At 37.2% G+C, this 15,084-nt stretch overlaps 1 protein-coding gene across 3 annotated transcripts in view; it reads left to right on the top strand.

The window, feature by feature from the left end:
- The window catches only part of LOC129722638 (protein I'm not dead yet-like), a 34,783-nt gene continuing 19,699 nt past the window's right edge, over positions 1 to 15,084 (top strand). Inside the window, exons 1-4 of one of the 3 annotated variants that reach the window (XM_055676244.1) lie at positions 1 to 156; positions 11,515 to 11,702; positions 11,763 to 12,276; positions 12,354 to 12,436. In XM_055676244.1, the coding sequence (XP_055532219.1) occupies positions 11,659 to 11,702; positions 11,763 to 12,276; positions 12,354 to 12,436 (641 nt within the window). In that variant the 5' untranslated portion in view covers positions 1 to 156; positions 11,515 to 11,658. The remainder of the gene's footprint in view (positions 157 to 11,514; positions 11,703 to 11,762; positions 12,277 to 12,353; positions 12,437 to 15,084) is intronic. The other 2 variants (XM_055676245.1, XM_055676243.1) reach the window with 2 other exon arrangements.

Here is a 15,084-nt window from a genome sequence, read left to right as displayed (position 1 = left end):
TCTACCTCTTCTATTATATTCGCGAATGCATCACCTGGCAAACCGATCTGGCAGCTCGAATGAATTAGTCTAGATCAAGTGCTGGAACTAAAATAACGCGGATAGACACACGCACGATCGGTTACTGAGCGCGTCGATTGGCATTCCGAGCGTAATGTGATTGTTATCTTAGAGATGATAAGCGTACGCTTTTGCGTTGTGGTTTTCGCAACGCGCCCTAGCGTTAGAGCAAATTGGGAACCACGCTTAGCATAACGCACCACCAGCATGGAAATTCATAAAGTGATTGAAAGTATTCTCAGTTAGTAGTTGGAGAGTGATTTTTATTTTAGTTTTTCCATACAGTTTTCAACCTATTAAGTTACATTGGTGGTTTTTTTATGTTAATACATCTAATTTGAAGGTCTAATTTATATTCACTTTTAGTGCATAACCGCACACAATTGTGCTCCAGCAATCAATTCTCACGAATAAAGTTTTTATAGACGATTATGACTTGAGGTGAAGTAGGTATGTTGCCGTTCAAATTATGAATGCTCATGACACGCAGTATCTATATACGCCAAATAAATTTATAACACTTCTCTGGTGACTGTTTGGAACAATAATCCTTCATCGTCATCACTTGAAGCACATCGGCTGACAATCACATATATTTGAAATTCGGGGAACTGGTTTCGATATTTGTATCTATGACTATGACACCTGTGTGTGGTTGCTTTAATTAGTTTAAATAATTCAGACGATTTTGGCAGAATGAGAAAAAAATTGCTTCACATGGCCGACCAATCGTTTAATACCGGTAACAACTAGTGGAATGCTGTTTTGAGAAAATCTGTTACAAAGATAACGGCGTGCATCTTGTCGTATGTATAAATTTAATGCACGTCCCCAATGTGCCAAAGACCTGTTATAATGCCCTGACATATGTGTTTCGGGCAAATCAAGAACTGCAACGTCGTTTATTCTTTCGCTATAACTTGATTCGGCCTGTCCATGTGAAGCATAATCATTGTTTGCTGCGTGACGGTGTTTAAAGTTGAAACCGAATCGTAACCGAAATATCATGACGCCCCAGGTGACCTTCGCAAATCGGCTGTTTATTCGTATTTATAATTATGAAAACATCCGATTTCATGGTCAAGAGCGCGGAGATTATTCGTAGTGGGAAACGCCTTCAAATGGTGCTGCTCTCGATTAAAACTAACGGTTCGTGAACTCGTATTTCTTCGGCCGGCATACATAGAAGACGTGTCCGGAAGAAATACGACTGGTTTACTTCCTACTATCGGAGGCAAATGTCGTTCAGCGTATTGAAATTCTAATCAGCCAGCACGTATGACGTTATTTACCAAGGACAGCTCCGCTTTAGAACGGTAGAGCAATGTACCCCAGCAGCAAATGTAAACATTGTCTGCCATGTTTGGGCTTGGGGAGGCTATTTTGGTTGGCTGAATTGCATTTCGGTTAATGACACATATGTACGTTGCTCAATTTAGGTAGAGTTCATTTTTTGGTTTTTTTGTAATGAATCCTCTTAGATACGGTATGCTCTAACAAACATATTGGAAATGATTTGCAATTCGCGTATTTTGAGATACTGAGAAGTTTTCCCTGATTAACGTGGTGTGAAAATGAAACTGGGTTCAGCCCGAAGCAAATTATATCATGCTTAAATACATTTGGCGCTAATAGGCGTGTTTTCATAAAAAAAAAAACAAATTTTACAAACTTATTTTTAAAATCTCTTGACAGCGAACATATGTAGAAGGATTAAGTGTGATTATAGAGACCATATTGCTCCACTTGGTTAAATCTCTTTCCAAGAAAGTTTTTTTTTATACAATTAAAGATTTCTGAGCTATTAGGTGAGCAACTGAGTTTCAGCTGTAATTTTAAATAAAAATGAAATGAATTTTGAAAAATAGTTATAGCTACAACTTTGACTATCTTTTTGGCAGAGCTCGAGTAACATACTTTACTTTGTTGGCCAACATCGTTCTTCTGTCTTGGGCAGCCGTTCTTCAGTCACCTCGTACACCAGTAGATCGTGCAGTGCAGAATCATTTCAAATCGCCTGGAAATACGCGAAAATTTAATCGACCATTTTTGATTTGAATGAAACTTTGCACACGTATTTGGCTTAGCAAACTGAGCATTTTTCACAGGTGGAGAGATTTTTTACACCCATGAGTTACATTCTAAAATGGCGTATGCCTTTTGGCATAGGTTTTATTCGAAGCATTGTAGCCCAGAAACCGTTGGTTGTATAGAAAAACTGTCTGAGAATGAGTTGTAGGGAATTAAAAATGCACCATAAAAAAAATATACACTGTACAAAAATTTTTTTTTTTGACCAAAAAAATTAAAAATAAACACAAAATTTCAATTAAAAAAAAAGAGTTGAAATTTTTTTTTAAAAAAGCTTGACGTTAATACGCAACTTTTAAAAAAAAGTCCAGGATGGAGAAATGAAAAATATTTTTTTTATGGTAGATTAATTTTTTCATAAAAATTCTAATTTAAACATTTTTCAAAATATTTGTACTCTGATGATTTCAAAAGATGCAGAGAGTCATTTTAACCCGTAAAGACCCGGGACGGAACTTTTTTTTAGAAAATGGTCGTTCTCAGCGATGCTGCGGCCGATTTGAGTAAACTCGGAATATTATTCAAGGGGAATAGTTGCTCTAAGTTTTAGTAAGGATGCCACCCCTCTGAACCCCTCCCAGTTTATGTGAGACCCAAATATGTCTGTGCCTTTTTTTATTTTTTCCTACTGATTGCACAAACGCATGGATTTATCATACGTATCAAATGTCCTTTGCATCAAATCATGTCGAGTAGATGAAATACGATTAACAAAAGTAAATTTTGAAGTTACCAAATTATTTCAGTGCAAAATCACATAACTACGTATTTTCATAGAAAGTCAAAAAAGATGTTCTACTGAGGGAGATTGTAGCTGTGTCCTTCAAGTTTTCTACTCTACATTTTTAGAATTAGGTCTTCTAAGTCCAAATATGTTGAAAGATTCATTCTAGCATATACAGATTTTGAGAAAAACAAGTTTGAATTCACTAAAGTACGAATTTTCATGGAAATTCGATTTTCTCAGTCTCTCACAGTAGGTTTCTATTTTGTTTTTCAATTTTTCAACTTTGCATTTTTAGAAAAAGGTCTCCTGAATTCAAATATGGCAAAAGATTTATTCTAGCATGAACAGATTTTGAGAAAAACAAGTTTGAATTCACTAAAGTACGAATTTTCATGGAAATTCGATTTTCTCAGTCTCTCACAGTAGGTTTCTATTTTGTTTTTCCATTTTTCAACTTTACATTTTTAGAAAAAGGTCTCCTGAATTTGAATATGGCGAAAGATTCATTCTAGCATGAACAGATTTTGAGAAAAACAAGTTTGAATTCACTAAAGTACGAATTTTCATGGAAATTCGATTTTCTCAGTCTCTCACAGTAGGTTTCTATTTTGTTTTTCCATTTTTCAACTTTGCATTTCTAGAAAAAGGTCTCCTGAATTCGAATATGGCGAAAGATTTATTCTAGCATGAACAGATTTTGAGAAAAACAAGTTTGAATTCACTAAAGTACGAATTTTCATGGAAATTCGATTTTCTCAGTCTCTCACAGTAGGTTTCTATTTTGTTTTTCCATTTTTCAACTTAGGAATTTTAGAAAAAGGTCTCCTGATTTCAAATTTGGCGAAAGATTTATTCTAGCATGAACAGATTTTGAGAAACTGAGATTTTGAGGGACTGAGAAAATCGAATTTCCATGAAAATTCGTACTTTAGTGAATTCAAACTTGTTTTTCTCAAAATCTGTTCATGCTAGAATAAATCTTTCGCCATATTCGAATTTAGGAGACCTTTTTCTAAAAATGTGAAGTTGAAAAATGGGGAAACAAAATAGAAACCTACTGTGAGAGACTGAGAAAATCGAATTTCCATGAAAATTCGTACTTTAGTGAATTCAAACTTGTTTTTCTCAAAATCTGTTCATGCTAGAATAAATCTTTCGCCATATTCGAATTCAGGAGACCTTTTTCTAGAAATGCAAAGTTGAAAAATGGAAAAACAAAATAGAAACCTACTGTGAGAGACTGAGAAAATCGAATTTCCATGAAAATTCGTACTTTAGTGAATTCAAACTTGTTTTTCTCAAAATCTGTTCATGCTAGAATAAATCTTTCGCCATATTTGAATTCAGGAGACCTTTTTCTAGAAATGCAAAGTTGAAAAATGGAAAAACAAAATAGAAACCTACTGTGAGAGACTGAGAAAATCGAATTTCCATGAAAATTCGTACTTTAGTGAATTCAAACTTGTTTTTCTCAAAATCTGTTCATGCTAGAATAAATCTTTCGCCATATTCGAATTCAGGAGACCTTTTTCTAAAAATGTAAAGTAGAAAAATGGAAAAACAAAATAGAAACCTACTGTGAGAGACTGAGAAAATCGAATTTCCATGAAAATTCGTACTTTAGTGAATTCAAACTTGTTTTTCTCAAAATCTGTATATGCTAGAATGAATCTTTTAACATATTTGGACTTAGAAGACCAAATTCTAAAAATGTAGAGTAGAAAACTTGAAGGACACAGCTACAATCTCCCTCAGTAGAACATCTTTTTTGACTTTCTATGAAAATACGTAGTTATGTGATTTTGCACTGAAATAATTTGGTAACTTCAAAATTTACTTTTGTTAATCGTATTTCATCTACTCGACATGATTTGATGCAAAGGACATTTGATACGTATGATAAATCCATGCGTTTGTTCAATCAGTAGGAAAAAATAAAAAAAGGCACAGACATATTTGGGTCTCACATAAACTGGGAGGGGTTCAGAGGGGTGGCACCCTTAATAAAACTTAGAGCAACTATTCCCCTTGAATAATATTCCGAGTTTACTCAAATCGGCCGCAGCATCGCTGAGAACGACCATTTTCTAAAAAAAAGTTCCGTCCCGGGTCTTTACGGGTTAAATCAAAAAGCTCTTGGTAGTAAACATTCTAAAGGCATTGGTTTTCGAGTTATTTTTAATTTAAGCTCGAAAAATTATAATTATTTAGGAAAATACACGTTTTTCTTAATTTGTCCATGGTTCTCCAGCAAAAACTATACGTTCATTGGAATGCTTGATCAAAAATATACAGTTCATTCTTTGACAACAAAACGATTGGGCGAATGGTTCTCAAGAAAAGAGTTAAATGTTCTAAGTGATATAAATATATACAAGAATCAAATATTTATTTCCGAGTTTTATTGTCTTGAGAACATATTTTTTATGACATAGATACTTTACAGAACTAGTTTCACTTTATATTTTATATACATCATAAGTAAATGATTGGTCATCCTTTGGAAACATCTTCGTTTGTATCTTATTTTCTGAAATCGGAACAAAAGAGTAATACTTCTGTGTGGCAGCTATAGATTTTTAGAAAATATTGCTCCATTCTGTTACTCCTTGTTCATATTCTTCATATGATACCCAACTAAATGACATTTTTGATGAATTTTTATTACTTTTCTGATTAGACCAATCATACAATTCTTTTGCGCTTGTAATGGGATGTTCATGTTCTTTAGCTAAACTTGCATTTTCTGCCATTCGTTTTAACTTGCCACCAATTGCATCGCATGGGCCTTTACCATGAGAAGTCGCAAAAAAAATGCCATTCTGCATCGACGTTTGTTTTGTTGCAAAGTTTTTTCTATTTTTATATTGTGAGGCAGCTCCATCAGACCTTAATATCGCTTTTTTCAACTCTATTGTTGTTTTCAAGAAACTCATTAATTTGGCGATGAACACCTGAACCGCAACAGTATCATGAGATTCTGATTCAGTAAGTGTTCCAGATTCTGACTAGTAGACAACGAAGGGATGAATGGTGGCTTGACTATCAGTCCAATAATTACACGAATCACAAATTGATAGAGACGTATTAAAATGAGCTTGACTGTTCAAATTTTTAATTTTGCGATAACGTTTTCGTTTAATTTGCGTAAGCTTGATGAGCACCGATGATCAGGAAAGGGTTTACAGCATTTGGGCTTGGTGTATTCCATTTTCATTTTATTCATCTTCACAAAATGCAAACTGTTACTAACACATCTGGAGTAGTGCAATCGTATTTATAAACGAAAACAGATATTATAGGTAACCCAGTAGTTATTGGTTGCGTACTTTACAAACAGTTATTATTAGTAAACAAGTAGGTAGTGTTGCACGACAAACATATTTTTTATAAAACATTCGGCAAGGGGGAACGTGTAGGTAGGCTAAGGCTTAGCGCTTGAGTTATTTATCCAATCGTTTTGTTGTCAGAGAATGAATTGTATATTTTTGATCAAGCATTCCAATGAACGTATGGTTTTTGCTGTAGAACCATGGACATATTAAGGAAAACGTGTATTTTCCGAAATATTAATAATTTTTTGAGCTTAAATTCAAAATAACTCGAAAATCGATGCCTTTAGAATGTTTACTACCAAGAGCTTTTTGATTCAAAATGACTCTCTGCATCTTTTAAAATCATCAGAATACAAATATTTTGAAAAATGTTTAAATTAGAATTTTTATAAAAAAATACACTACCATAAAAAAAATATTTTTCATTTCTCCATCCTGGACTTTTTTTTAAAAGTTGCGTATTAACGTCAAGCTTCTTTAAAAAAAAAATTAGAAAAAAATTCAACTCTTTTTTTTTTTAAATTGAAATTTAATGTTTATTTTTATTTTTTTTTGGTCAAAAATATTTTTTTTTGTACAGTGTGTATTTTTTATGGTGCATTTTCAATTCACTACAACTCATTCTCAGACAGTTTTTCTATACAACAAACGGTTTCTGGGCTACATTGCTTCGAATAAAACCTATGCCAAAAGGCATACGCCCTTTTAGAATGTAACTCATGGGTGTAAAAAATCTCTCCATGGTACAACCGCTCGCTTTCGGCTTTTTCAAGTTCTGCCATCTTTCCCAGCGGCCTTTCCATTTTTCAGCTCGCAAATTGCCTGTTCAACCTCCTCTTGTGTTGGTAGCTCCATATCTTGTTAGTCGCTCATAATCCTCATCCTATTCCTGTTTTGCTCTTCACCGTTCAATAGCGCCTGAAAGTGCCCCTTCCACCTGGCTCCAACCGTCGGTTCATCGGTAAGCAAGCATCGGTTCTTGTTATTACACACTAGAGATGGTCGGGTATGAGAAAGTTGTTACCCGTACCCGACCCGTACCCGAAAGAAAAAAAACGCCGAAATTACCGGTACCCGACACGTCATAATTTTTTTTTAATTAATTTTTTTTTTTCAAAATACCTGGGTACCTCGCACATTTTATGCACTGATTGTCATATGTGGTTTCTCGGGATGATGGCCGGAGTTAGGCTAGAACCGAGTGTGCCTGTGAACGAATGTTAATGAACTCAGAGTTACAGGCGAGTGGTCCGTTATAACGAAGGGGTCAACGATGTAGAATGCATGTCTAGTAATGTTTAAAATAAACGACGAGTTCATGTTAACATCGCAGCAACCTGAAATCTAAATATTATAATAAGGTCAAAGTTAAGATTGTTTGTAACTTGAAAAAAAAAGTTGTTAATTCACTGCATTTGCCAAAAACCTATAACTTTTTTAGTGGAGATTCGGTTTCATCGATTCATTCTAAAAATCGGTATAACACAGACATTTCTGTAATGCGGCATCCCTGGTCACAGTGCAAACCTATGCTATCGCTGTCAAATCTCATATATTTGCTTCGTACCAAACATCTCAATGCACAGTGGGGAATTGCTGGCCATCAGGTTAAAAAAAATTACGTCAACTGTTTCATATTATTTTTCCTTTATTACTATAACATTCAAGTGCATAAATCCAACATTTGGGTGTTATATCAAGCAATCTGTTTTTCTTTTACTAATTTTTGGAAACTTGGCATACTGACGTTTTTTGACATATTTAAAAAAAAATGTTAATTACGCTCCGCAGCTTCAATGAAAGCTTGGATTTTTTTTGGCGTCGAAGAAAAAGTTGATTTGTTATTAGTTTGTATTACCTGTATTGTTTTAATTTTTGTAAAACAAAATCATTTTTTTTTTCGCATAATTTGATTGATTTGAGGAATCGTGTCAAAACTATGTAATTTGCTTCTGTGAGGAGGACGCCCTGTGGCGTTGCTTGTGGTTAAAGACCATATAATTCTATTAAATGAAAAGTAAGAGGATAGTGCCGAAAGTGTATGATGCATGATGTCATTCCCTAGATGCAAAAACTGCCGACAACTGTCCGAAAAGGTATTGGGCGATCTCTCGTTGAGTAAGAATAGGTGATTTCACCTCTGATTTTTCCGATTATCGACACTAAGAAAACACCTAGGCTTGAAATTCTCTCAGAACACGAAACTCGAACTACCCGTACTCGACCCGTATCCGACCAATTGAGAATTTTTCAAATCCGTACCCGACCCGAACCCGAAGCCTTGGCTTTTAAATTACCCGAACCCGTAAAATATTTTTTGGCATCACCCGAAACCCGACACGAACCCGTCGCGCATGCTTGTCTTTTTTCCTCAGAAAATCTCTAGAGTGCTGGAGAACATCTTGCACTGCGAAAACAACTGCTCTTATACTAAAGAGCAAATCATCGCACATGCTAGAAGAGAACGACGGACGATTTTCATCTGGTGAGCTTCCTGGAAGCACCGCGGTGAAATCTGAAATCTCTCTCTCGCGAGACAATGAACTATGGTGTACTTTCTCACACGTATGGACATCACGCACAATAATTGCACAGCAGAGTTATCTGCGGTGCGCTTTACAGTTCGTTTCTTGAGCATGGTAGAAGAGGAAAAGAGATTAGGATAAAAAAAATAGACTGCGTTGCTCGTGCCGGTCGAGTTTACCCTGGTTGAATTCGTTTTCGCGGTGTAGTTACACGAGGTCTACACTTTTGTCCGGTAGGTTTTTTTTCACTTTCCGGACTACTCGCCAGTGGACACTGTGGTGTACTTCTGCGTTTTCTCTGTGGAGTGATTCACCTCTCTTTTTTCTATCAGATGTGGGGTGAGCTGGATGTGTGTTGGTCTCTCTGTAAGTTGGTTGAGACACTTCGAAGTGGAGAAAGAAGCAGTGTGGTGAAAGCATTTGCTACACGCAGGCACATACTGAAAGGGAAGTGCGCGATGAATTTTTTCTCCGCTCATTCCACATACTGAGGAGAATGACATGCCGTCGGGAACGGGTTTCGGATAAAAATACCCGTACCCGACCATCTCTATTACAAACCACCGGCACAGAGAAATTTCTGCTTCTGACTCTGTTGACTGTTCTATAGAAGCTTCGAACGTCGTTTTAGCACAGTTGTCTTTTGCACTGGTGAGCACGTGCTCCGTGTTCTCGCGCTCTTCTTTCTAGCGGTGGAGTCCATTTTCGGCATCTCTTGCTTCCTTGTATTTCTCACTTTTTGTTCTGACGCGTAGTCGTAGTGAGCTTGCGACTGCGGGCGTGGTTCTTCTCTTCCGTCGCTCTCTGATATTCTGCATCAAACCAGTTGTTACGGGGTCTTCCACAATTGCAATTGTGGGGCTAGAACTACGATCCCTCTGACACTAACAGTCTCTCCCGAGCCGGAATTTGAACATACGACGACTGATTTGTTAGGCCAGCATCGTACCTCGAGACCAGTTAGGAGATCTTATAAACGACAAGATAATGGTCAGAGTCAATGTTTGGACCCCGAAAAGACCTAACATCAGTAACATTCGAAAAGTGCCAACCGTCATCGAGTACGTAATTGATGGCTCCAGGTGTGTTTCCGAATGTTCGAACTTGGAAAAAAGGAGCTACATATGGCCATTCCTCTGGCCGCGGTTTATCAGCTTCAGGTCGTTTTCATTGGTCGACGAGTGAAGGCAATATATTCCAAACGCTAGACGGAAGAACTCCTCCCTAGCAGCCTTTGCATTTGCATCTCCGATGACGACGTCTTCTGGGCACTCATCATAGATTCGTTCAAGCTTCGACGTAATCGGATTGCTCGTTTGTTGGTGCGTAGTGTTGATTAAACTCCAGTCGAAGAATTTACCCTTAACCCTTCACTCTCAACACGCATATACGATCTACGACCCCCCCCCCCCCCCGAATGACTTTTGTTTTCTAATTTTCATGCACTACGAAACCAACGCCCCGTTCCGCCAATTTGCGGGTACTGTAGTAGACTTGAAAGGGTACTTGAAAGGAGTCTGTACAATAAAGTATCTTAAACGGAATTCCCTTTCCCCGGATTTGGCCACCGAACTTCCTGAATTGCTGCAATTTTGACTCCCTGTCGATGTAGTTCACGAGCAAGCAAGCCAGCTCGCGCCGGTTCATTGCGAGATCGGGCATTCCAAGGTCCCAATTTTCAATCGTTTACCGTTTCCTGTTTCCGTGTTCGTAGTCTAGGTCTTTGACGCTTGATCCGTTTCGGGTTTTTAGTTTTGTTGATGGTGGTTAGGAGAGGTTTCGGTAGCTTATCTCGGGATACAACATTTCATGATTCATCCACCTGCTCTGGGTCAGACGTTGTTGTACGCCGCCCCTAACATAAGGACACATTCGTGTACGACCAGTTAGTATACGTCCAAAGTTTCTGGCTGGAGTTGTTTACCCGCTCTCACGTACACGTACCCCGTTCGAAGCCTCGTGGAGTAATGACCAAGTAATGCTATCTTTTGTTATAAGCTCGAAACATGTCTGCAGCTTAATATTTTTTATAAAAAAAAAAAACTAGAAATTATCATTGATCCTGACTCATGATACATGTGCAGGTCCGTTTGTAGCGAACGACCAGACGGAATAGGCAATGAGTACTCATCCATTTTGCAAACCATTTTGGGGGTATGGGCCACACAAAATGTATGCAAGGTCGATGGAATCAGAATGAATGATAATCAATTCTTCAAAACATTCGGGCGCGTTTTTTCCATACGTTTGGAGCACATAATTAGTTGCATTTACATACTAATGAGTGACGACAATAGTTTTGGAGTTAATATGAGAAGCATTCATAAACTAACAGCATTATCTAGAAGATCAGGACTTTGGTGACAGTTCTCGGGTCGTAAACTTTTTTTTTCCCGCCAAGAAAAAAAGTATATTGATCTTCTAACGCAATTCTAATCAGAGAGCCTTGAAATAGAAGCTACAATCTTATCAAACGAAATAGGTACCTAGCACTTTTACAAGTTTCTAGATTTCTGCCATGGCTCAGACGGGCCAATATCAATGCCGGAATAGAAAGCACCATTGGCCAATGAGATAACAATGAGTGGACTGTACCGGTGGCACTGACATACATTGGCCGATTTAGTTTATGGTTCACATTTGCTCGCTCGCTAGGATAATGATTGTGTACGTTCCTCAAAATAACGCTTCCGAGAGGCTCTTCGATGCCCTCCCGTGTGTGTATGCGTCAAACGCGCACAGTAGTGGAGCCTTTACAGTTAATGATTTATATTAGTCAAGTGTAGCTCAGCTCAGCTCCGCTCAGCCAAGGCGGGAAGGAAGTCAATTGCCATTCGTCGCGCGCATTTTACGGAAAGTCGTTGATCGGTGCAGACACGAAAAGTAAACGACCGCGGTGAAGTTCTTAAAAGGTAGAACGATGACGGTTGAAAGTGCGAATGGTACTAGTAAACAGGATGAGATGTTAGAATTATTAATTCTAGTTCGATGATTATGTTTTATATGAGTTATTTTTTCTCGTAGAAATTCAGTGAAGAACAGTGAGCTAGGATGTGGTCGACGGTTATTTCAATTTACCCAAGTGTACTGGAAAACTTTGTTCGTGCTGACAGTTCCTCTGGTGACCGCGCTACTATTTGCGATCGAGAATACACCTGCCTTCCGATGTTTGTATGTGGTGATACTGATGTCCAGCCTGTGGGTAACGGAAGCCCTTCCGTTGCCCGTCACTTCGATGCTGCCGATCGTACTATTTCCGCTGATGGGTATCCTAAGTACCAGCGAAACTTGCATAGTCTACATGAAGGAACCAATAATAATGTTTATCGGTGGAGTCGTTTTGGCACTGGCGATCGAATACTGCAACTTGCATAAACGAGTTGCCCTGAAAGTGATCGCCCTGATTGGGTGCAGTCAGCGGCGGTTGCATTTGGGTTTGATAGTCGTTACCATGCTGCTGTCCATGTGGATCTCCAATACGGCTGCTGTGGCCATGATGTGTCCCATTGTGCAAGCGGTTCTGCAGGAGCTGGAATCGGTGAGTGATACACTAGTGAAGAGTTTGCGTTTTTTTTCTAGTTAGTGAACAAGTAATTAGAAGGGAAATTTTTATAGCAAGGATTATGCACGATGTTCGAAACGGTGGAATCGATCGAAGCGCCGGAAGGGAACTCGTTGAAAGATAATCAAAAGGATGAGTAAGATTTTATTTGTTACGTTCATTAAGGAAATTTCAGCAGGCTTATGAGTAGTTTACACCATTCCTTTTAAGTTGACTTAATTTCTTATTATGTTGGACCTCAGCACAGGTTTAATTAAAAACCTAAATTATTCCACCTAGCGGTCAGACCCAGCCTTTCTCATTCAAACTTATTATTTGTAAAAATAGATTTACATGAACGCTTCAATCCAATGAATGTGTATTCACTTTTTGAGTTCTAAAATAATGATGTTGTAATAGAAGTATAAAATATGAAATTTGACGTAATGTAAATGCTCAGGAAATAGCGAAATAGAAGAAATGACTCTTAATTTCGAACAATTCAATCACGAGCGATACCGGGAACATTCAAATGGTACGATACCACATTTAAATTATATTGTGGCCACATATATTGATCAAAGCAGATATTGTTTTAAATAGCCTTTGAATTTCTTTTCTTTCCATAACTTTTAAACCACATATCAAATTGTTATGAAGTTTGTTATTTGTAAGTTTGTCGTTCGTATGACACAAGTTATGTTCATATAAGTTGTGTAATCTTTGAGATAATAGAATTTCGTTGTTTTATTAATAATTTAATACATAACGGTTGCTTAGTTCGATTATAATCAAATGAAATGGGAACGTATAGGGCAGCAAAACTTTGAAATCACGTGTTCAATCATAATTCATCAGTTAACCCTTAACTAGCCCGTTCATCTGATAATACTATTAATCGAATCGGTTGTGTACTCTCTGAGATAATGAAGTTTCGTGATTTTCACAATTCGGTACATTACAGACGAAGTTACAGTTCGATTACAGCAAAATTCAATAGGGTGTTAGGAGTTAGACCTTTCATTTGACACTAATTTCGTGAAAATCGGTTAAGCCATCTCTGAGAAAAGTGAGTGGGTTTATATATTCTTCGGAATATGTTTCTTTTCATAGCTAGATTTCGCATTTTTAAACATAACAGGTAAAATAATAATCCGATTGCAAAAAAATCAATAGGGTCTTATGGGGTAACTAGACCTTTCATATGACAATGATTTTGTGGAAATAGGGCCAGCCATCTCTGAGAAACATGGGTGAAATCAAACAGTCTTCATAAGACGTTTCTTTTCATAACTTTTGAACCACATGTTCAATCTATATAAAATTCAAAAGTTAGGGGGTTTTAAGATAGCCCGTTCATTTGATACCATTTTTTTTGAAATCGGTTGTGTGGTTTCTGAGATATTGATGTTTCGTGATTTTTACATTTTTAAACATAACCTCTAAAATAAAAATCCAATTACAATGAAATATGATAGGGTCTTATGGGGCTACTAGAACTTTCATTTGCATATAATTTCATTAAAATCGGTCCAGCCATCTCTGAGAAAAGTGAGTGAAAATAAAAATCTGCACACACACACATACAGAAAATGCTCAGCACGTCGAACTGAGTCGAATGATATATGCCATTCGGCCTTTTGGATCACTTTCATATCTTCGGTTTTGTGATCCGAATGATTGCTATAACTTTCTAGGAGAAAGGCAAAAAGTTAAAAAAATTATTAATTAGGAGTAAAATATTCGTACTGAAGAAATAGCGAAATAAAAGAATTGACTTTGAATTTCGTACACTTCAATCACGAGCAATACCGGGAACATACGAATAGCACTAACAGGGCTTTGAAAAATCCTTTTCTATAAAGACGCTTGAACGGTTTTCTCGGTCAGTTACAAGCTTTTCTTTTTGTGCGATCCTTCGCTCAATTTCAACTTGTACCTGCAGCACGTTCAATTTCAACGAACGGTTGAAAGCAGAGCGAATAAGAAACGAGCTGCGTGCAACGTTGCTTTCCGCAAAAGGATCGCCGCTTCGGCGTTCAAGTCCGCCGTACAATCTTCTTTCGGCAGTCACGTACCATTTTTCGTTTGCGTTCATGATCGACCGAAAAAACAGTCAATCAGTTTGAAGCATTCTTACGTTTGAGGCTCATGTGCTGGTGGTATACTGTTGCACCTACAGTGCCAATTTTTACTAACCGGGACCTCATTCGTAATGAATTAACCAACGCTTACTTCAATCATCTGCGTCGAATATCGCTTAGCAGTAGAGTTTGTGAGTGATATTCAATATAGTCATCATTCAAGCCACGTGGTAATGGCTTTATGAGTAAGATAGTTTTTCTCACAACATCGGCGGGAAAGAAGATAGGGTAGAACAGGGCTAGTTGGTTGAGGGGGTTAGTTGGTCAATGAGGATTACATCAAACCAACGCATCGAAAAAACTGTGTTTTATTTTCACATATCATTTATATGAAAAAATTGTGTTATATGGGTAACATAATCAGATAAGCAAAGAAACTAAATGACAAAACAAAGTGCAGTTGTGCAAATTGTGATTTAAATAAATGTTTATCGTTGTCCGTCGGTTTATAAATAAAGAATAATAAACACCCGTTTTCAAATGACAATTCGCTCATTAACAGATTTTGAGCAGGTTTGAGCATGAATTCAATTAAAAATACGAAGGACAACGATAAAAATTTCTTAAAAACCACATTTTGCTCAGAAAATTACTCTCTTTCAGCTGATCTATAACAATCAGAAAACCATAAAAACTTCAGAATTGCGGAATTCGGTTCGAG

This window comes from Wyeomyia smithii, chromosome 2 (assembly GCF_029784165.1).
Source record: "Wyeomyia smithii strain HCP4-BCI-WySm-NY-G18 chromosome 2, ASM2978416v1, whole genome shotgun sequence".
NCBI lineage: Eukaryota > Metazoa > Arthropoda > Insecta > Diptera > Culicidae > Wyeomyia > Wyeomyia smithii.
The sequence above is the reverse complement of the archived record's forward strand: the minus strand, read 5'-3'. Positions and strand labels throughout refer to the sequence as shown.